At 47.5% G+C, this 21,995-nt stretch overlaps 1 protein-coding gene and 1 long non-coding RNA gene across 3 annotated transcripts in view; one reads left to right on the top strand and one right to left on the bottom strand.

The window, feature by feature from the left end:
- The first annotated feature begins 788 nt into the window (after positions 1–788).
- SLC44A2 (solute carrier family 44 member 2 (CTL2 blood group)) overlaps positions 789–21,995 on the top strand; it is a 62,602-nt gene continuing 41,395 nt past the window's right edge. Inside the window, exon 1 of one of the 2 annotated variants that reach the window (XM_083482978.1) lies at positions 789–1,127. In XM_083482978.1, the coding sequence (XP_083339104.1) occupies positions 1,076–1,127 (52 nt within the window). In that variant the 5' untranslated portion in view covers positions 789–1,075. The remainder of the gene's footprint in view (positions 1,128–21,995) is intronic. The other variant, XM_083482977.1, reaches the window with a different exon arrangement.
- On the bottom strand, positions 6,670–21,977 carry LOC310697039. Its single transcript, XR_014520895.1, has 4 exons — positions 21,683–21,977; positions 19,688–19,733; positions 8,608–8,700; positions 6,670–7,385 (listed from the first exon to the last, which is right to left on the bottom strand). It is a non-coding gene; the product is annotated as an uncharacterized lncRNA (long non-coding RNA).

A 21,995-nucleotide genomic window follows, 5' to 3' on the forward strand; every position in this document is an offset into this window, starting at 1 on the left:
GGTCGTGGGAATAGGTGTGCATGTGTCCTGCCTCGCAAAGCCTACGAAGTCGAGATCCTAAGTTATGGCATGTCCTCTGGCGCCCCAGTTTTGGGGGTTCAGTTTCCCCGAGGCCATGCTGGGGCTTTCTCTGACGCAGAAGCCCATCCTTCAGTGGCCCACATACAGCCTTGAGTATTGCATCTATTCCTTGTTCTCACTGTAAAAAAAAACGTGTTAATGGAAGACAATCTGACTCGGCTATGTTGTTGTTGTTTAGTCGTGTCCGACTCTTCTTGACCCCATGGACCAGAGCACGCCAGGCTCTCCTGTCTTCCACTGCCTCCCGCAGTTTGGTCAGACTCATGTTCGTAGTTTGGTCAGACTCATGTTCGTAGCTTCGAGAACACTATCCAACCATCTCGTCCTCTGTCATTCCCTTCTCCTTGTGCCCTCCATCTTTCCCAACATCAGGGTCTTTTCCAGGGAGTCTTCTCTTCTCATGAGGTGGCCAAAGTATTGCAGCCTCAGCTTCAGGATCTGTCCTTCCAGTGAGCACTCAGGGCTGATTTCCTTCAGAATGGAGAGGTTTGATTTTCTTGCAGTCCATGGGACTCTCGAGAGTCTCCTCCAGCACCATAATTCCCTCGGAGATCACTCGGCTACGAGTGATCTCCAAAAGAAGATCTACGAGTGATCTCCAAAGAAGAAGATGTTGATTGTCTAAGTCGTGGCGTGGAGAAGGGGAGCTTCAACCTCGCTGGCTCAGCAACCCACAAAGGCCCTCTCCCTCCCACACTTCCTCTCGCGGAGCCATTTCCCCGGGAGGAAGCGGGTTTTTAAATGCACCGCGCACCGCAGCCGCCTCCTCGCTGCGGGCGCGCAAGACAAACGGATCCGCTTCTTCTGACGCCAGGACCGCCCCGCCGGGACCGCTAAGCGCAGGAAGGCGGCCGCGCCGAAGCAGGAAAGGGGCGGAGGGCCGTCGGGTGGGCCTGACTTCGCCGCACAGCCCAGGCAACGCTGCCTCTCTCCGCCTCCTCGCAGTCCCCCGGCGGCGCCTGCAGCAGCAGCGGCGCTCTCCGTACCGGCAGCGATGGACGGCGAGCCGAGCGGCAAGGAGCCCGACGACGCCGACCAAGCTTACGGTAAAGGAGGATGCGCGGGAAGATTGCGCGCGGAGGGATCCCTCGGGCCGGGGCTCGCACCGGGGACCTTCCTTCCTCCCTCCCGTCCCGCCAGCCGCTGCGACAATGGCGCCCGCCCCTTGTGAGGGGCTTTGCCGGAGGTGGCTCTGCCCGGCTGGGGCGTCGGCCCAAGGCGGGGTGGCACCTCAGACCCCGGGCTCGAGCGGCCTCCGGCTTCTCCCCTCGGCGTTGCTTCCAGCAAATAGGCAGGCGCCCGCTACCTGAAATCCAGGGCAGGTGGATGGGTCGTAGCCCCTCTCCCAGGTAACAGGTGTGGCCCGACGAGGAAGGAGAAGGGGGTGCTGGTTTCTTCTTTTTTTGCGGGGGGGGGGAGAGAAGATATATTGCTTTGTTTGTAGCTTCCCTCTATAGCAGTGCTTCCCAACCTTTTTTGGCCATGCCCCACCTAAGCGTCTCTAAAATTCTGATCCCATCCCCACCGCCACCCCTGAGACATATAATTCTTATTATTCAAAAAGCAAAGTCCTATTCACGTGGAGGAAGCCTAAAAGGCCATTCACGGTTAATAACTCATTCTGGAATATCCCCCCTTAAAAATCAAATTGTGCCCCACATTGGGAACCAGGGGTCTATAGGTAGCACCCTGTTTTGGACTTGAGGTACCATGTACCTGGGGCAGGATAGAAAGCGGGGATGCTAACTTGAAATTTTATTTATGCTTTTCAGGTTTATACATTTCACTAATTTTACAATCATTTTGACATTTCAAAACTTGAATTCCTTGAATAAACTATGGGGTGGGGACCCAGGTAAGCCCCGCCCCGCATAATCAAACACAAGATGTGGCACACAAACACCATTTGAATGGCAATGCCCATCAACTTTTGGGCGGAGCGGTCCCTTCAAATGTTTTATTGGGGGTGGCAAAGGGACCTCAGCCCCTAGGAGTTGACTCCTATGGCGGCGGCGGGGGGGGGGGGGGCTTTCTCATCTCCCTGTGACCACCAGCTCCCTCCCAATGCGAGGTGGGCTGACTGTTGTTTGGGTGTTCATCACTGTCCTCTTGTCTCAGGCAATTTCTGATTCTCCATTGGCCCAGGAATGTCTCCTGGTCTCCCTGGCTAGTCTTGTGAACCGTTCAGTGGCGTAGCGTGGGTTGTCAGCACCCGGGGCAAGGCAAGTAATTTGCGCCCCCTAACCCGTGGATTTTAGCACTCAGAGAGCTGCGAGTGCGAGCGCCCCCCAGATGTTGCGCCCGGTGTGGCCGCCCCCCTGCACCCCCCACACTACGCCACTGGAACCGTTAGATGAGCAAATTGATTATGGCATGAATTTCTTGAGGACCACCGACTTTATGGACTGCAACTTACGCCACAATCAGCATCCAGGTGCCCCAAAAGTCCTTGTTGCCTTTCCTGCAACAGACTAAGGGGGCTGCCCTCTGGCCAGAGATGTATGAGAACCTCTATATAAACAGGAAGCAGACAGAAGCTGTGAAAACAGCAGTGCTTGTGGGTGACGAAGCGTCTTAGCAGGCAAGGTTTTTTTGAAACGCTGGGGGAGGAGGGCATTTATCTCTGCCCACTGGCTTGAAGGAGTTCTCTTCTGATTTAAACTACTGCAAAACAGTGGTTCTCCAAGGGTGTGGCAGGAGAGGATGGCAAGTGTGACGGGGAAGATTCTAGAGAGATCAAAGAAACATTTAAACATTTCTGAGTAGTGTGGATGTACAACCAGAAACAGTATCCACTCCTCTCTTCTAAAGAATTGGCTATTCTTCTACAGTTCTTCATGGCATATTGTGAACAGGGATTTTCAACTCTGATAAATATGAAAGATCAGAAAAGAGAAAGGCTTTTTGTGGTGATGAGGACATGAGGGTTTGTGTCAAATTGGACCTCATAGAAATGAGATTACCTGGCAAAATAATAATAATAATAATAATAATAATAATAATAATAATAATTTATACCCCGCCCATCTGGCTGGGTTTCCCCAGCCACTCTGGGCGGCTTCCAACAGAATATTAAAATACAATAGCCTAAAGCAAGCTCGCACCTCTCATTGAGTTTGTATACATACTTAAGGTGCATATGTAAGAGGTTCGTTTAATCATTACATTTTGGGAATGATTCATGTTATTATGTAGCTGCATTGTTTTATACTCCCCAGATGTCCCATGGTCATATTAAAAAGCAGTTGTGTTTGATGTTATAAATAAAGCACTGCTAGTTGTTGTTTCTTTTTGTTGTGCAATGTATTTCTTATCAAGAAAAAGTTCAGTGTGGCACAAGCAAATTTTTATTCTGAAAGTGTGGCCCAGGGGAAAAAAGTTTGAGAACCTCTGAACTAGAGCAGCAGGCAGCTCTTTTATCTAGGCTCCATCAAAAGGCATTTTCTAAACTCACCGCCTGAAGCGGATTAAGGAAATGATAGAGGAGAGTGAGGCTGAATTGGTTGATTGTAAGCTACTTACAGGGACGTGGGTAGCGCTGTTCAAAAGCACGCAGTGCAAGTAGATAAATAGGTACCGCTCTAGTGGGAAGGTAAACAGCATTTCCATGCACTGCTCTGGTTCGCCAGAAGTGGCTTAGTCATACTGGCTACATGACCCGGAAGCTGTATGCCCGCTCCCTCAGCCAGTAAAATGAGATGTGCGCCGCAACCCCAGAGTTGTCTGCGATTGGACTTAACGGTCAGGGGACCCTTTACCTTTAAGCTACTACATTAGGGGTCCGTACCAGGAGGTCCTGTGCCCAAATATTGTGCATGAAGGGGCAGCCTGCCCCTTCCACCAGTGCCAACCAGAAAGGAAAGGGGTTTGTTGTGGCCACAGAAGGGCACTTTGGAAGGCTTGCCCAATTCCCCTTGCTCAACTTTTCAAATTCTCCACTGAAGGCCCCCAGTATTGGCACTTGCTAGCAAGTGATGCCCTGACTCTAGTTGCTGCTCTCAGAGCAATGTGGGCAGTGGGAGTTCCTCTTTCCTTGAAGGAAGTGTTGTTGTGCTTACATCATGTGCTGAAGATATAGACGTGACCAGTGGGGTGCCAGGCGGACTCCTTTAAGGCCGTCCACCTCTATTTTAGTGAGTTGCTTTCCCTCTGAATTGTGCTTCGCTCTGGGTTTCTCTTCTCTCTCACACACAAGGCTGTGCTGCCTTTCTTCCACCCACATCCGCCCTAAAACCATTCTTGCTTCTAATCACTCCGTCCTCATGCATGACTTCACTTTCTCTTTCTTAAGACAATAGCTTGGGCAGTGACTGGATCATGCCTCACCAGCTGAGGAGCACAAGCTGCGACAGCCATGCAGTGTTAGAAACTCAGATATATACGCTAGGAACAAAATGGCTCCCTAAAACCAAGGTTACAGTCGCCAAAACAGAACTTTTAGGGATGCTTTTAATATTTGATGAATTATTGTATTTTAATATTTTGTTGGAAGCCGTCCAGAGTGGCTGGGGAAACCCAGTCAGATGGGCGGGGTATGTATGTATGTACAGTGGTACCTCAGGTTACATACACTTCAGGTTACAGACTCCGCTAACCCAGAAATAGTGCTTCAGGTTAAGAACTTTGCTTCAGGATAAGAACAGAAATTGTGCTCCAACGGCGCGGCGGCAGCAGGAGGCCCCATTAGCTAAAGCGGTGCTTCAGGTTAAGAACAGTTTCAGGTTAAGAACAGACCTCCAGAACGAATTAAGTTCTTATCCCAAGGTAACACTGTATGTATGTATGTATGAATGAATAAATAAATAAATAAATATTATTATATAAATTATTATTATAATATCTAGTTGCCAGCTCTAAAGACAGCTCTAGTAAGACAGCTCTAAAGTCTTATTTTTCAAAGGATGGACTGACTGTGATTAGTTCTCAGTCAAACATCTGGCTAGTTCAGATGACAACCTGAAGCTAGGTTAAGAGCTTTGAGAACTGAATGAAGAATGTCACTTGATCCAGGGACAGTCCACATAGATTTTGGCCTATTCCTACCCCCCCCCCCCTTAATGCTGACTGCTCCTGCTCAGGCTGCACAGAAAAATCAAACTGGTTCCTGAAATTCAATCTGATCATGCAGATAAAATTCTACAGGAGCTAGTATTAGTGTGTGAAAACAGCCCAGATCCAATGAACCACAGATGGTGGCGATGTCAGGCACCATCCTGGCACCTAGACATCTTCACTTGGTCGCAGGTGATCATGGCTGAGTGGGGATTCAAAACTTGGTCTCCCGGGTCCTAGTCCAACATGCCAGGGGTCAGCAAACTTTTTCAGCAGGGGGCCGGCCCACTGTCCGTCAGACCTTGTGGGGGGCTAGACTATATTTGGGGGGGGGGGATGAACGAATTCCTATGCCCCACAAATAACCCAGAGATGCATTTTAAATAAAAGGACACATTCTGCTCATGTAAAAACAAGCTGATTCCTGGACCGTCCACGGGCCGGGTTGAGAAGGCGATTGGGCTGGTATCCGGCCCCCGGACCTTAGTTTGCCTACCCATGTGCTAAGTACTACACCACACTGACTCTCATTTAAAAGCATTTTAAAAAATGGAAAAGGAGCATTGAGGCAGGGGAGGAGAGGAGAGGGAGAGAGAGAGAAAGGGAGAGAGAAAGGAAAAGAGAGGGAGGGAGAGAGAGAGAGAGAGAGAGAGAGAGAGAGAGAGAGACTGCCTTTAACCCTTTCACCACTGGCAGTTTTTAGCTGAAATCCAGCCCCTGCTGCTTTTCCCACAAGGGAGAAAAAAGCAGCTTGGGGAGGTTGATTTTCAGCGGAGAAATTGCTGGAAGGGAACAGATTGCAAAGCCGCCCCTTGGCCCACCAATGGATGTGTCCATTCCAGATTGCAGCGTTAGAGGCTGCGTTTTGTACCCACAACAAAACACCTCAGGGGAAAACTGCTATACTGTACCTTGGCACCATGTGTAGCTTGCCCTATAGTGTGCCACCTAGAAGCAGTTTCTCAAGTAAAAACAGGACAAGGAAAGATAGGAAGGAGAGTTTCTTAAAAGAGCGAGGTGCCCCGCCTCAAGCCTGACTCAGGGAATAAGAGGCTGGGCTTCCAGTTCTCACATGCAAGGGAGCTGGTTGCCATTGCTCTCTGGCAGGGGGAGGTGCAGTGCTGAGAGGCACTCACTCATTGCTGAGTCCTGGCACTGAAGGAGAAACAAAAGTGCCCCCTGGTCAGGTCTGCCAGCTGGCCTGTGTACAGCAGGATGCTTAATGCCTCTCTTTGCCCATTGCACCTGTCCCCCAGTGGCCTCTTGACCTCAAGCAAACAAAGAAACAAGACTGAGACATCCAGAATCTCTTGTCTTGTGCTGTCTCTTCTGAGACTGGGTTGGCAGGCTCCATAGAGGACCCTAAACTGGGCCTTTTATTCATGATCTCAAAACAGGGTGGATTTGATTTAAATCAAATCGATTTAAATCACGATTCAAAACACTAGTCAGTAAGACTTGATTTAGTTTTTACAGTTATATCAAAAATTATTGATTTGGTTATACTATTAGAAATACATAAGACAGATAATTATGAAATTATTGTGAGGTTTAATAAGTTAACTGTTTATATTTGGACAACGTTTCTGCTGTATTTCATTGGAAGGAAAAATAATCATTAGTAACAATTTAAACAATTTATTTAACTAAAACAATAACATTATAGTATATGTATCCATGTTTGTTAACTGATGTGGTTCAACGGGCTTTTGTTTTTGTTTTTTTAAAAAAACACTTAAGACTGAGTTTTAGCACACATGGAAAACTTAAAAAAAATCCTTATTTCCTGATGAATAGCTTTTGGACTATAGCAACAGCAACAAGATAGATAGATAAAAACTTTATTCGCATTAGCCAATGGCCATAGCAACAATAAAACATTACAGTATATGCAGAAAGGGGAATTTGATATAAGAGCACAATTTATAGTCCTGAATCAGCAATTAATGGCCCTCATTCTGATTGCCCCTGCTATGAACCTAGCAACCTTTGCTGTTAGCTGCTCATTTTGATCTGATAGAAGAAAGGACATTGTGGCAGTGGTTGAGTGCCCTGGGATGGTTAGTACCAGTGGGGTGATGATCTCGTTCCTCAGGTCTTTCTAGAGAGTGCAGGACAGGAGGACGTGTGCCGCTGTTTCGGTGCTACCGTCTCCACAGGGGCAAAGACGTTTCTCAGGCGGGATCTTTTGGAATCGACCCTCAAGTACTGCAGATGGCAAAGCATCCAGTCTTGCAAGTGTAAAAGCACGTCTGTATTTTGGGATAATAAGTTTGTGCAGGTAAGGGGCCAGAGAATCAAAATGGAAAGGTGGAAAATGAACATACCAAGGACAGAATTTCCTTATAGTGCCCAGGTTGTTCTGATGCTCGATATCTTTTAGACGTTGACCAATTAGACTGTTTGCTTTAGTAGGGCCCATAGCGAGTAGGTGTTGTGGGGATAGCGCCTTTGGACTATAATGTAACTTAAATAGAAAACTATCTTTAGAAAGATTTTTCCTCCAAAAGCATTTTATTTTAAAAATCCGATTTAAATAAAGAAAATCCGTTTTTTAATTATTATTTTTAAAAAAATCATTGATTTTTATCCACCCTGTCTCAAAATGAGAATTTCAGCAGCTGTTGCTTCTTAACATCATCAGTAATCTGGTGGAACAATGCTCTTCCTGAACCACCCTGAATTTATATAGGGTGGTATATAAATTCAATAAATAATAAGAAAAACAGGGCTTGATGTGACATCACTGGAATCCTTTTCAAATATTAAAGCAGCAAATGTAATAGTGAATAGTGATAGCAGAGATGCATTTTAGCTCCTCCCCTTGCTGTTTTCCCAATCAAAACCATCCCCCCAGAGTTATCTCTCAAGATAAACTAACAGCAAGTTCTGAGTGGTTAGGAGGGAGGATTTTGATGAGGGAAATGGGTCCAATTTAGTCTGCTCCCCGCTCTGCACTCCACTGATTGCTTTTCAGCTTTGAAAAAGAATCTAGGTGGTCTAGTTGCAGGTCTCTGATATACAGCTGCAAGAATTACACCCTCTGCTTCTCTTTCCTTACACCTTCAGTGAGACTACAGAGCTTTCTCCCTGTGATTTGGCACAAGGAGTGTGCCAAGAAGACCTGGAGTAGTTGTTAGAACCAGCAAAGGCCTCCATCAAGCAATTGGTGGGTCTTTTGATCATGGCTGAGCAGCCGATAAAAGCCTTAAAAGCTGTCTAGAAGCACATTTGCTCCTTTTAATTAGCTAAGCCATTTTCCATTTAGTTCCTCATCTGTTTTGTCAGCCTCATGACAAGTGTGTGGGACGGCTCTTCTCCTGCCCTCCCAGGAGGAAGCTGCCGCCTCCAGATGGGTTGGAGAGTTTGGGAATGTTGAAAGCAGCTGAAACTTCGACATTTGCACATGTGAAATTTGCATTCTGTTTGCAAGCAGCAAAACAGAAATTTGCAGTGTGTTCATCTGATACCTACCGGGTTTTCCTGAAAGTGTTTGATTTTACACTTGTATCATTTGTGACTGGTTGAAGTTGCTCTCGTGGTGCATGCTTCTCCTAAGTACAAGGACTTTAAAAAAAGAGAGAGCTTTCATGTCACAGAGCAACACTCACTTGTGCCATATAGACAACAAGCTGCATTGTCTGTAGCCACAGAATCTGCATGCAGTTTGGGGCCAAAAGGACACCCTGTGTGTCAGTGTTGGGCGGCTGCTGATTCCCAACAAAGCAGGGCTGGGAAAGCGGGTAGAGCTTTGAGGCAGAGCATTGGCAAGTAAGAATGGAGGAGCTCAATATTTCCCCTGACTCATACTTTCCCCATGGAAACTGATACTCGCCCCCAAGCTGTGTTTCTTTGGTGAGACACCATTCCTGGATGTATCCCCTGCTAGGCTTAAAAGCATTTGTGGAGTGGAGGAGGGACATGGCTTCCCCCGCCATGGGCCTTCTTGTTTGTCCCTCTCTGCTTTGTAGGGATGCACCCTGGGTTCTGGGTTCTACCATCACATTTAGCTTGCCCCTCCATCCTTCCCTGCCTCCAGTTCCCATGGCTGCTAATGCCTCTTGGAGTGGTCCTTGATTTTCTCCTCTACTCACCTGTTGCCTTCTCCTTCCCTTTGTTGGGCAACTTGACTCACATGGTGAGAACATGCAGTGCCAAGAGGAGTGGCAAGGCAGGATTCTGGGCCGAGTCTGGATGCCCATTTTGTGGATTTCCAGAAGGATTGTATTTTTTTTTTTTTAATAAATTTTTTTATTGGTTTTACAAGATTTTTTAAAACAAACAAACACATAAAAAGACATACAAACACGTATAGTTTCATAACATTTTTTCATAAACCTCTTTTCCGGGACTCCCCCGTACCCCCCCTTTCTGCATCCCAATGTCCATTATTTTTTAGCAACTTCCAAATATTTCTTTCCAACCTCTGTCATCTTAATCTTTTCTTTAATCTTATATCACTGTACCCCATTCTTTCTGAGAACCTTGACATTCTAGCATTCATCAAGCTTATAGTAGTCTTTAAGATAGATTTTGAATTTCTTCCATTCTTCTTCCGCCGTCTCTTTTCCCTGATCACGGATTCTGCCAGTCATCTCTGCCAGTGTCATATAGTCTAGCACTTTCATCTGCCATTCTTCCAGAGTGGGTAGATCTTGTGTCTTCCAATACTTTGCAATAAGTATTCTTGCTGCTGTTGTAGCATACATAAAGAAAGTTCTATCCTTCTTTGACACCAATTGGCCGACGATGCCCAAGAGGAAGGCCTCTGGTTTTTTTGAGAAAGTACATTTAAGTACCTTTTTCATTTCATTATATATCATTTCCCAGAAAGCCTTAATCTTCGGGCATGTCCACCAAAGGTGGTAGAAAGTACCTTCAGTTTCTTTACATTTCCAACATTTATTATCAGGCAAATGGTAAATTTTTGCAAGCTTGACTGGTGTCATGTACCACCTATAAACCATTTTCATAATATTTTCCTTCAAGGCATTACATGCCGTGAATTTAATTCCGGTATTCCACAACCATTCCCAGTCAGCAGACATAATGTTATGACCAATGTCCTGTGCCCACTTAATCATAGCTGATTTAACTGTTTCATCTTGTGTATTCCATTTCAGCAGCAAGTTATACATTCTTGACAAATTCTTAGTATTGGGTTCTAACAGTTCAGTCTCTAATTTTGATTTTTCCACCTGAAAGCCAATTTTCCTGTCCTGTTTAAAAATCTCCATTATTTGGTGATATTGAAACCAATCTTGTACTTTAGGTTTCATTTTCTCATGACTTTGTAGTTTCAGTTTATCTCCCTCCTGTTCCAAAATTTCCCAATACTTCGGCCATCCGACCTCCATATTGAGTTTCTTCAATGCCTTCGCCTCCACAGGAGACAACCATCTAGGGGTTTTGTTTTCCAACAAGTCTTTATATCTTATCCAAACGTTAAACAATGCTTTTCTGACAATATGGTTTTTAAAGGCCCTATGCACCTTAATTTTATCATACCATAGATATGCATGCCAACCAAATGCATTATTAAAACCTTCCAAATCCAAAATGTCTGTGTTCTCGAGGAGCATCCACTCTTTCAGCCAGCAAAACGCTGCTGCTTCATAGTACAATTTTAAGTCCAGAAGGATTGTAACTCAGACAGATAAAATAATCTTGGCATACAAGACCCTAGAGTCAAACACTGGATTCTCTAGCCTTGTTGAAGTTCCCATTGGAGCAGGGTAGAGAGGACCAAGGGAGACGGAACTATCCAAGTGGACTCCGGTGGAAGGGCCTAAGCCAGGCTTCCTCAACCTCGGCCCTCCAGACGTTTTGAGACTACAATTCCCATCATCCCTGACCACTGGTCCTGCTAGCTAGGGATCATGGGAGTTGTAGGCCAAAAACATCTGGAGGGCCAAGGTTGAGGAAGCCTGGCCTAAGCAGAGATTTTGGGGAACAGAGGCAGATTTAGGCGAGCGCAGCTGGTTCGCCCAGACTGGGCGCAAAGCCAAGAGGGTGCTGCAGGGGGCGCCGCAACAATGATGTAGAACAGAAGCTGAAAGGTAGGGTGTGTGTGTTGAATTTTGGTGAAGGACAGCTAGGGCTAACCTGGTGCAGCTGGTTTAAAAGGAGTTACCATGCAGCAGCAACAGGATGTCCAAACCCAGAGAGGCAGATGTGGCCCATCAGATATCCTGGCTCAGGGCAATGAGGACATGAGGAAGGAAGTAGCGCCTAGTCTTCCATGGTACCAACCTCTGGTTTCCTCAGATGGTCTCTTCATAGGTTCCTCCCTTGAGTTTGCTGATTCCTGGCATTGTTGCTTTACTTCCGGTATTTTTTTCCTCACTAGTGGACGCCAGTGGTGTGTGTGAGTCATGGGCTGGCTCATAGCTACATGGTCAGATGCAGGGGGTTATTCTGTGGCAGCTTTCTGTCTTTCCTCACACTATTCTACAGTTGATGGCTATGGACACACTTGGTTTCCAGGAGCCATTGGCCATTCCGTAGGTTTGATGGGAGTTGGAGTCCAGTGACTTATGGAGGGCCACATCTGTGCCCTGGCCGCTTTCTGGCCTTGCTTATCCTATCTGCTGCCCAGTCCTGCAAATCGTGCCTTAAGACAAGAACATGATATGTCTCTGACAGTTTAAGACAGGGATTCCCAACCTTCTTTTAAAAAAAATAAATAAATCTGGTGCTGCATGAAGAACTCTAATAAACTTGTGGGCATCAGAAATACCTATGTTGCAGAAGAAAAGTGGGCGATGCTCAGGCAAAACAAATAAACACAGACTGAAAGAAGACTCCAACAGCCCCCCCCAACTGAACAACAGGTAAAAAGGTAAAGGACCCCTGGATGGTTAAGCCCAGTCAAAGGTGACGAGGGGGTTGTGGAGCTCATCTCGCTTTCAGGCTGAGGGAGCCGGCGTTTGTCAACAGACAGCTTTCCGGGTCACGTGGCCAGCATGACTAAACTGCTTCTGGTGCAATGGGACACTGTGACGAGTGCCGGAGCACATGGAAACAGTGTTTACCTTCCTGCCGCAGCAGTACCCATTTATCTACTTGCACTGGCGTGCTTTTGAATTGCTAGGCTGGCAATAGCTGGGACAGAGCAATGGGAGCTCACTCTGTTGCACGGATTTGAACCAGCAACCTTCTACGTAGCAAGCCCAAGAGGCTCAGTGGTTTAGACCACAGCGCCACCCACTCCCCCACAACAACAACCCCCACAAGTGCCAAAACCTCATTATTAAAGAATAACAACATTGGGACGAGAGTGGATTATTGGGGGTTTCAGCGGGGGGTTTGAATTTCCAATGGTATCCATCGCTATCTCAATGGGGACTCTTGTGCCAATATCTCAGAATGGTTTGATAAGGGTTTGTATCTTAAGTGTGTAAAGCCAGCAAGGAACAGCAGTTCTAAAAACAAATTATGCCCTGTAGGTAATTAAGTCAGGCCTCATCTAAGCACATAAAAAGATCCCTGTTGTATCAGGTCAAAAGCATAAGACAAGTGCTGCAGCATCCTGCTCTTACAGAAATGCGAGCAAGACCTGAGCACACCCTCCTCATTTCCAGAAACTGCTATTTAAGGATACACTGCCACCTTCTGCATGAGCTTAGTTAACAGCAAATGATTGTGCTTACTTGATGCTGTGCATGGAACTAAACAAAAGAGTTGGCCAAGAAGGAGAGCCACTAAGAGCCAGTTTAGTCCTGCATCTAGATCAGTTACAGATATGGCTTAACTGTAGGTGAGTGTCCCTGGGTAATCCACTGCCTCTTGGCCACAGTTCTCCAATTTGTACAGTGGGACTGATAGGTAAAGGTAAAATAAATAATCAATCAATCAATCAATCAATCAATGGGACTGATAGTGACTTGCCTAACTGGGTAAATGAGAGAAGTCTGTGAAGCACTTTGTATGGCAAAAAGCACTACAGAAATGACCAATAATAATTATAATTACAATTAAAGTTATTTGCTTTTATATACCTTGGGACTCTTGGGAAGACTTTTTCTCAGGCGGAGGGTGGGAAAAAGAGGGGGGAAAGCATAGAACAAGATTTGTTCTTTTGATCTTTTTTATTTATTAAGGATTTTCTTGTTTTACAGAAGTGTAATGCCTCGTGTATTTTTTTCCCCATGTAACATTTTTACAAATCCATTTCATTTGTTGAGGCATTAGGGGGAGAAGAAAAAAAAAGAAAGGAAGAAAGAAACGAAAAAGAAAGGGGGAGTGGGGGGAGGGAAGATGGGTGGGGGTGGGGTCGGGTGGCGATGTTTCTATTATGCTTAATGTATGTAGAGTTTGGTGTCAGCGTTGTGTGAAGTCCCGATCAAGTAGTTTCACGATCTGATCCAGAGCTGCAGCTGGAGGAAGACCCCATATTCTTTGTTGGGATAGCAGGTGCCATTGGCCATCTTGGGAGTTTCAGCGCATGTTCTGTACTGCTGATGTTCATGCAATCTACACAAATGACACCTAACAAGTAGCGTTTTACAAACAATAAAAGATGCATGAATCTGTTGACTTCATGGATGTTGCTATCAGCCCCAACACAAGTCAGTTGACTTCCTGGGTAGTCTAGGGTGGGGGAGATGGGCAACCAACTGTTCTTCCTAAAAATAGATAGTGGGGTTGGGACTCTTGTTGTTGTGGCTCTCTGAGGAAGTGCTTCTGCCACACCTGCTCCAGTAAAGGAGATGTCAGCAGGAGTGTAGAGACCCAAACATGTATGTTCTCATTCCCAAAAGATAGGCATCAAAAGATAGGCAGAGGATATCAACTAAAGCCCTGGCTTGCTCTTGGGCCTTTAACAGCAAAAATCAACAGAAGAAGCTATTCACAGTGTGAATATGAGCATTAGCATGAGATAATGTCTGCAGTTCAAGCTGTTGTTAATACACATAGTTTGATATAAAGTGGAGCTGTTATTCCAGGTTTGGCTGAGTTTTATTGTTTTATTTTTGTGCTGGTTTCACAGGGCTCATCCACACTTCTGTTTGGTCTGTGACTTCTTGTTCCATCACTTTCCCTGGGAAAACCCACTGCTGATTGCTGGAAATGTCAATTGGGTTTTCTGCAGATTGACGGTTGATGGGTCAAGACTGATGAGACAAGAGAAAACCCTCTTGGACCTATGACTAGAAAGCACAGGGCAAATGGAAGTGCAGATGAACCCACAAGCTTGCAAAGTAGATAGCATGATATTTTATACTGGGAGATGGATATTGCAAATGGTTTTTATCTTGTACAGTGGTACCTCTGGTTAAGTACTTAATTCGTTCTGGAGGTCCGTTCTTAACCTGAAACTGTTCTTAACCTGAAGCACCACTTTAGCTAATGGGGCCTCCCGCTGCTGCTGCGCCGCCGCCACACGATTTCTATTCTCATCCTGAAGCAAAGTTCTTAACCCGAGGTACTATTTCTGGGTTAGCAGAGTCTGTAACCTGAAGCATATGTAACCTGAAGCGTATGTAACCCGAGGTACCACTGTATCTTGAATTGTATTTTATACATGTTTTGAGTTGCTTTGTGGGGCCAAAAAGGCAGATTTGAATCTGTAAACCCTTTAAAATATTCAGAAGATGTGAACTGTAGCCCACAAAATTCATATGGGGAAGCGTCATAGCTTAATGCTTGTCCTGATGACTCTCTGAGGAGAAAGGCTGTGGCTCAGTGGTAGAGCTTATGCTCTGCATGCAAGAGGTGTCAGGCTCAAACATTGGTGTCTCCGGGTGGGACAGGAAAATACTTTTGCCTGAAACCCTGGAGAGCCTCTGTCAGTCTGTATTGATAATAATGAGCAAAAAGTAGAGACATCACCTTGCCAACAAAGGTCCGTATAGTAAAAGCTATGGTTTTCCTAGTAGTGGTGTATGGAAGTGAAAGCTGGACCATAAAGAAGGCTGATCGCTGAAGAATTGATGCTTTTGAATTATGGTGCTGGAGGAGACTCTTGAGAGTCCCATGGACTGCAAGAAGATCCAACCTATCCATTCTGAAGGAAATCAGCCCTGAGTGCTCACTGGAAGGACACATCCTGAAGCTGAGGATCCAAGACTTTGGCCACCGCATGAGAAGAGAAGACTCCCTGGAAAAGACCCTGATGTTGGGAAAGATGGAGGGCACAAGGAGAAGGGGACGACAGAGGACAAGATGGTTGGACAGTGTTCTCGAAGCTACCAGCATGAGTTTGACCAAACTGCGGGAGGCAGTGGAAGACAGGAGTGCCTGATGTGCTCTGGTCCATGGGGTTACGAAGAGTTGGACACAACTAAACAACAACAACAACAACAACAGTGCCCTCCAGATGTTTTGGGCTACAGTTCCTATTGGCTTGCAGCCAGTAGGACCAAATGTCAGGGATAATGCTAAGGAAAAAAGGCAACAGATTAGGAACGGTCAGAAAAAGACTGGGAAAATGTATCCAAAGGCTCATCTGTAAGTGGCTATGAAACAAGATGAATGGAAACTGGGAGCAGTTCCCAGCAATGTTTACTTTGGGCTGATGGGTGCTTCCTATGAAGCTGAGCCCTCTGGGTCCTCTGACAATAGAACTTTTTCATAGCAGAATAACTTCCTTTTTCAGTGGCTGAAAATTGTGCTGCAGATTGACCTGTCCTGACTCTTCTTTCCTGCACTTGGTATTTGCATTAAGAAGAAGGAGGCACATTGCAGCTGCAGTTGGTTGTTCAAACTAAATGGGGAAACCCTTCTTTTTAAGGACTGGGGGAAGTTGCCTAGTTTTGGTTAGAGAGCAGGGCTTTACTCGTGTTCTGGACACAAAGAGAAGCTCTTTCTGCAGTGAAAGATTTCTGTGCCTTAGAATCCTCTCCCCCAAGTGGATCTGCAAAGTCACTTCCTTGCTTGTGCTTAATGTCATGGGAAAGTCTTTGGTTTACTGTAGCTTTTCCTTTTTATTGGAAACTCAGAATCTAAGAAGTTCCCGCTGCTGTTTTGTATTAATAGAATCCTTCAACACTGGTAGTTTTAGCTGTTTTAATGGTGTTACTGTTTATGTTAGTCTCTTTCTGTGCTTCATTTTACATAAAAGTGACTTTTATTTATTTGTTTACTTGCCTACTTGCGGCATTTATACCCTGCCCTTTAGCCAGAAAGGTGTGGATTAGGGGGGGAAACAGTCAAATAAGACAATCCCTGCCCTCAGGCTCACAATCCAGAAAGACATGACAGGTGAGGAGAAAGGAATAGGAGGGAGGAAGCAAGCCCAAGCGACAGTTCTTAAAGTTACAGACAAGGTTCAGTTACAGATAGGTAGCCGTGTTTGGTCTGCCATAGTCAAAATAAAAAAGTTCCTTCCAGTAGCACCTTAAAGACCAACTAAGTTAGTTCTTGGTATGAGCTTTCGTGAAGTGTGCATGCACACGAAAGCTCATACCAAGAACTAACTTAGTTGGTCTTTAAGGTGCTACTGGAAGGAACTTTTTTATTTAGACAAGGTTCAGGTTGCCTAGCCCAGTGTTTCCCAACCTTTTTTGGGCAAAGGCACACTTGTTTCATGAAAAAAATCTCGAGGCACACCACCATTACAGCCCCGTGACGTCAGCGCGCAGCGTCACGCCGGGAGGGACATGAATTGCTAGCAAATTACATAATCACCTCCTTGAGGGCTGGCTCATCTTCTCCGAAGGCAGAACCCCATTAATTAACAGCACAGACTCACACCATAGCCAAGACGAGGGGGGAAAACCTCAGTCATGCACAGTCATGCACATGTGGGGGCTAAATGAGGACGAAGACCGGGCAGAGAGCAGGGTTCAAATCACCCCACCTGGCCAGGACAATCCCTGGGTGCTCCCTTGGGCCACTCGCCTGACCCACCTCGCAGGGCTGTTGTTGCGAGGATAACACGGGGAGAACCACGCACGCCCCCGGGAGCTCCTTGGAGGAGAAAGCGGGCGATGAATGCAATGCACGAAATATATGAGAGGCGACCAGGTTTTGCAGGTGAGGGGCCCCCGCCAGCCTCCGCTTCCAACACCCGGCGCAACGACGCCGAAGTTTCCCCCCGGGCTCGGCTCGAGGAGCAGCGCTGCTCCCCCCCCCGGCTCCCCTTCGCCCTCCCGGCTCTCTCTGCCACCCACTGGGGACCCCCCTCACCTGCCAAGTCCGGAGCGCCGGTGGAAGTTGCATGCATGCATGCAGGGCGCCGCGTTGCCATTGCATTGCACTGCACTCCATGCAACGCCTGCACGCATGCATTGCCTTGCACGCCCGCCAAGGGGTCTCCCCGCGGTCCGATGCGTCCCCTCCGGCGCGGATGCAGCATTGCAAAAATAACACCCCCCCGACGCAGCCCTACCTGGGGGGCAGCCTCCGCCTCCGTCGCTCCGCCTCCGCGGGGATCCCCGGGCTCCATCCTGCCGTCCGATCTCCGCGGGGGTGCAGGCAGGCTGCGCGGGGTCTGCGCGGAAGAGCCCCTGCCCGCCCAGCCGCCGCCGCTGCGCTCATTCCATGGCCGGGAGAAGAGCGCTTCAAACAAAACGCCCGGCCTGCCAGGCCACGCTGGGAAACGTAGTTCGCGCACCCCACGCCGGCGCGGAGCCCAAGGGCGAGGGGACTACGGATCCCGGCAGGCCCCGCGCCGGGGACGGAGGGGGAGAGGCCGGGTGCAGGGATGGAGGGACGGGTGGGCGAGCGAGTGAGTGAGTGGCAGCCGCCAAGCCTTGGCCGAGAGCCAGGAAGGGCCTCCCCGGAGGAGGAGGAGGAGGGAGGCGCAGAGCGGCAGGGAGGGAGGGAACCCCAGGGGTCATCTAGTGACGGCACCCCAATCGAAAATTTGACTTAAAAAAAAAAATCTTTCGAATTTTTTAATTTTTCCCGCGGCACACCAGGCAACATCTCGCGGCACACTAGTGTGCCGCGGAACAGTGGTTGGGAAACACTGGCCTAGCCCTTGAATAAGAGCAGCCCCTCCTCAAAGCACTCCCCCAGCCCCAAAATCAGGAATCAGAAGCAGAGCTGTTGACAGAATTTGGGCCAGGAGGGGTGGGCATTTCCTGCCATACAGTTCTACCCCCAGAGAGATACATACGTGTCATAAATAAATGATCAGCTAACACATTCCCAGCATGGTAGAATATGCCATCCCATCATTGCAGCCAACTCTGGGCCGCTTTGATTGCTGCCCCAGGCACCAAGGCCTCCTAAGATGGCTGTTTCCTTGCTGTTTTCATACCTGAGACACATGTTATCTAAAATTAGATAACACGCTTCACCCTCGCCTTCAGAAATATGCAGATATACTTTCTCAGTCTGTTTCTAGAATAATGGGCTGGCAGTCCTCTTGCAACTGTGAGACAGCCCAGGGCTGACATCCCACCTCCCCTTTGCCCAGCCAAACAGGTTTCAGATATAAGATTGTGCTTTCTAAGCAGTGGTGATGCAAACTGTGATAAGTACTGTGGGAGGCAGTGGAAGACAGGAGTGCCTGGCGTGCTCTGGTCCATGGGGTCATGTAAAGTCAGACACAACTACCGTATTTTTCTTTCTATAACACTCACATTTTTTCTCCTAAAAAGTAAGGGGAAATGTCTGTGTGTGTTATTGAGCGAATGTGTGGTCCCTGGAGCAGACTGGTCTGAGTGCAGAGGCAAAAATCAGGCAAAAATCAGATCCCGCGTCACGGAGGAGGGAAAGCTGTAGAGGAGGCTGCTGCTTTCCTGCATTCTGCCTCAGGGTCACCCCAAATTCACCATCAGATCACATAGCATGTCTACGGCTACAGCCCGCACCAAAAAAATCACGCACCCACTGTTGCCTGGGGCCACAATGGTGCAAAAACGTGGTTACAAAGCACAGATCCACATGGATCCTCAGGATTTTTGCATTGGGCTACCCCAAACTCACTGTCAAATCACATGTCTGTGGCCACAGCATGAAGCACAAAAATGATACATCCACTGTTTCATTCAGAATTTTTTTTCTTGTTTTCCTCCTCTAAAAACTATGTGCGTGTTATGGTCAGGTGCGTGTTATAGAGTGAAAAATACGGTAAACAACAACAACAAAATGTAGAGAGGAAGGGGATTCAGATTCCCTTCCTCCACTAGAGGAGAAACTTCTAGCCCACACCCCGTGTGCTTGTTAGCTGTAGTGTAGGTTGCATCAGGAACTTCCAAGGCATTCTTAACACCCCCACCACCCCGCTGCTGCCATTGCCCATGCAATAAGAGAGAGGGGTGGGCTCAAACTATCCCAAGAGGCATGGGATGGGTGGCCACTTCATTTTTATCCCCAAAGCTCACATCAACCCCTCGTGTAGTGCATGGCTGTTGCCTTTACATACAGTTTGAGGATAACACCTATTAACGGTGGTGTGGAGACCTGGAGACCTTATGGGACGTGGGTGGTGCTGTGGTCTAAACCACCGAGCCTCTTGGGCTTGCCAATGATTGGCGGTTTGCTCTGTCCCAGCTCCTGCCAACAAACACCGGCTCCCTCGGCCTGAAAGAGAGATGAACACTGCACCCCACAGTCACTTTTGACTGAACTTAACCATCCAGGGGTCCTTTACCTTTACCTTTTTTTAGAGACCTTGAGTGTAACTGATTTGTAGAACGTGCAACCTGAAGAAAGAGACAATGATGTGCTTTAGTTAATGAGGAACACACACACACACACACACACACACACACACACACACGGCTACAGTTCTGGAAGTGCCTGGGGCAACTTTCACTTCTACCAGAAACTCAGTGGATGGCTTGAAGCAAGCTGTTATCTCCCAGCTGCCAGTCCCCACTATCTGCAAAACAAGGATAGCAATGCTGGCCTTTACACACAGTGTGGTTGTAAGGGTTACACAAAACATGTGAGAAGCGTTTACCATGCTCAGAAGTTGCATACATAACAAATGTGGAAGAGTATTATTAGGTGCAGGGCTGGAATGTGTTTCAGATTCCTGGGTGATGTTCTTAGCTGTCAGTGCAAATTTCTAAGTGTCTCAGCATGCTGAGTCCATGGGATTTTCCCAGTCCTAATTGTTGGTTTGGGTTAATTTCATGAAAAGGCATCCTAGCACTGTTCATCTGGTATGTTTATGGTAGCTTTACAACTTAAGCCAATGACATCTCCAACTCCAGTAAGGTAAAGGTATAGGGACCCCTGACCATTAGGTCCAGTCGTGACCGACTCTGGGGTTGCGGTGCTCATCTCGCTTTATTGGCCAAGGGAGCCAGTGTACAGCTTCCGGGTCATGTGGCCAGCATGACCAAGCCACTTCTGGCAAACCAGAGCAGCACATGGAAATGCCGTTTACCTTCCCGCCAGAGTGGTACCTATTTATCTACTTGCACTTTGATGTGCTTTCAAACTGCTAGGTTGGCAGGAGCAGGGACCGAGCAATGGGAGCTCACCCCGTAGTGCTTGACAATTTAAGGAGCAGCAAATCCTGGAAACTGCCCTAAGAACATAAGAAGAGCTTTGCTGGATCAAGCCAGCGGCCCATCTCCTCCAGTAATCACAGTGGCCATTCCAGGAGAAGCCCACAAGCGGGATCCAAGCACTACAGTGGTTTCTAGCAAGTGGTATACACAGTGGGGATGAAAAAGAGAGTGGCTGGAAACACAGACCTGCCCATTGCTGGCAGCCCACGTTGGGCTTGTTCCTTCATCTTGCTGCATGTCTCCAACCCATGGGCTGCAGCCCACACATAAATGTACAGCAGCGTTTCTCAAACTTGGCCCTCCAGCTGTTGTCGGACTACAACTCCCATCATCCCTACTGGTCCTGCTAGCTAGGGATGATGGGAGTTGTAGTCCAGCAACAGCTGGAGGCACAAGTTTGAGAAATAATACACTGATGTACACACACCCTTAGGGGACGCAAGTGGCGCTGTGGTCTAAACCACTGAGCCTCTTGGGCTTGCGGATCAGAAGGTTGGCAGTTCGAATCTCTGTGACAGGGTGAGCGCCCGTTGCTCAGTGCCAGCTCCTGCCAACTTAGAAGTTTGAAAGCACGCCAAACAGTGCAAGTAGATAAATAGGTACCTCTCCGGCGGGAAGGTAAACGGCATTTCCGTGCGCTGCTCTGGTTTCCAGAAGCGGCTTAGTCATGCTGGCCACATGACCCAGAAAAACGCCGCTCCCTCGGCCTGTAAAACGAGATGAGTGACTCAACTTAACTGTCAGGAGTCCTTTACCTTTTTACACAAACCCTTACACACATTGCAACTGTGATGAACTCAAGGCGCCTGCTTAGTGCCATACTAGTGCATCCTGGCCCCCTGGTTAGGTAGAAGCTGTAGGTGTGTGAGTGGTGGCTGTGGGAACCAGGCCTGGGGCAAAGTATGTGAGTGAGTGTAGCTTGGAAGTGGAAAGAGAGAGGCAGAAGGGAAGATCAGGTGCCCAACAGAGGGAGCCTTGCATTCTTTAGACTGCTAGCCTGACATAATTATTTGTTCCAGATTGCTCAAGGCAATTACTTGGTTGAGAAAGTTTACCTACTCGAAGGTCACACTGTGAGCTTGGTTGCTGGAAAAATATTTAAGCCCAGTGCCGCCGCCCCCACAACCCACCTTGTCGGGATTGGCTTTCTTTTTCTTGTCTTGAACTTAAGGCGTTCTTTCTGAGCAGCTCAGCGAACAGGGAGCAACCCTGTTGATTATGGAGAAGCGATTCGCACGTGCAACGCCTCCCTTGTGCAAAAAGGCTTGGGGCGGGGCGTCTTTGAACCGGAGAGGGTCTCCCGGAGGCAGCTTCCCTCCGGTCCGCTGCTTCTGCTGCTTTTTTGTAACAGTTCCTGGATTGGGGTGGGTGGAAAGGCGCCTCCGAATACTTTATTTGCAAATAAAGAAGCCTCAGCCGAGCCGGCTCTTTGCAAGGCAAGGG

Source organism: Podarcis liolepis (assembly GCF_965112155.1).
Source record: "Podarcis liolepis genome assembly, chromosome: 17".
Classification (NCBI taxonomy): Eukaryota; Metazoa; Chordata; class Lepidosauria; order Squamata; family Lacertidae; genus Podarcis; species Podarcis liolepis.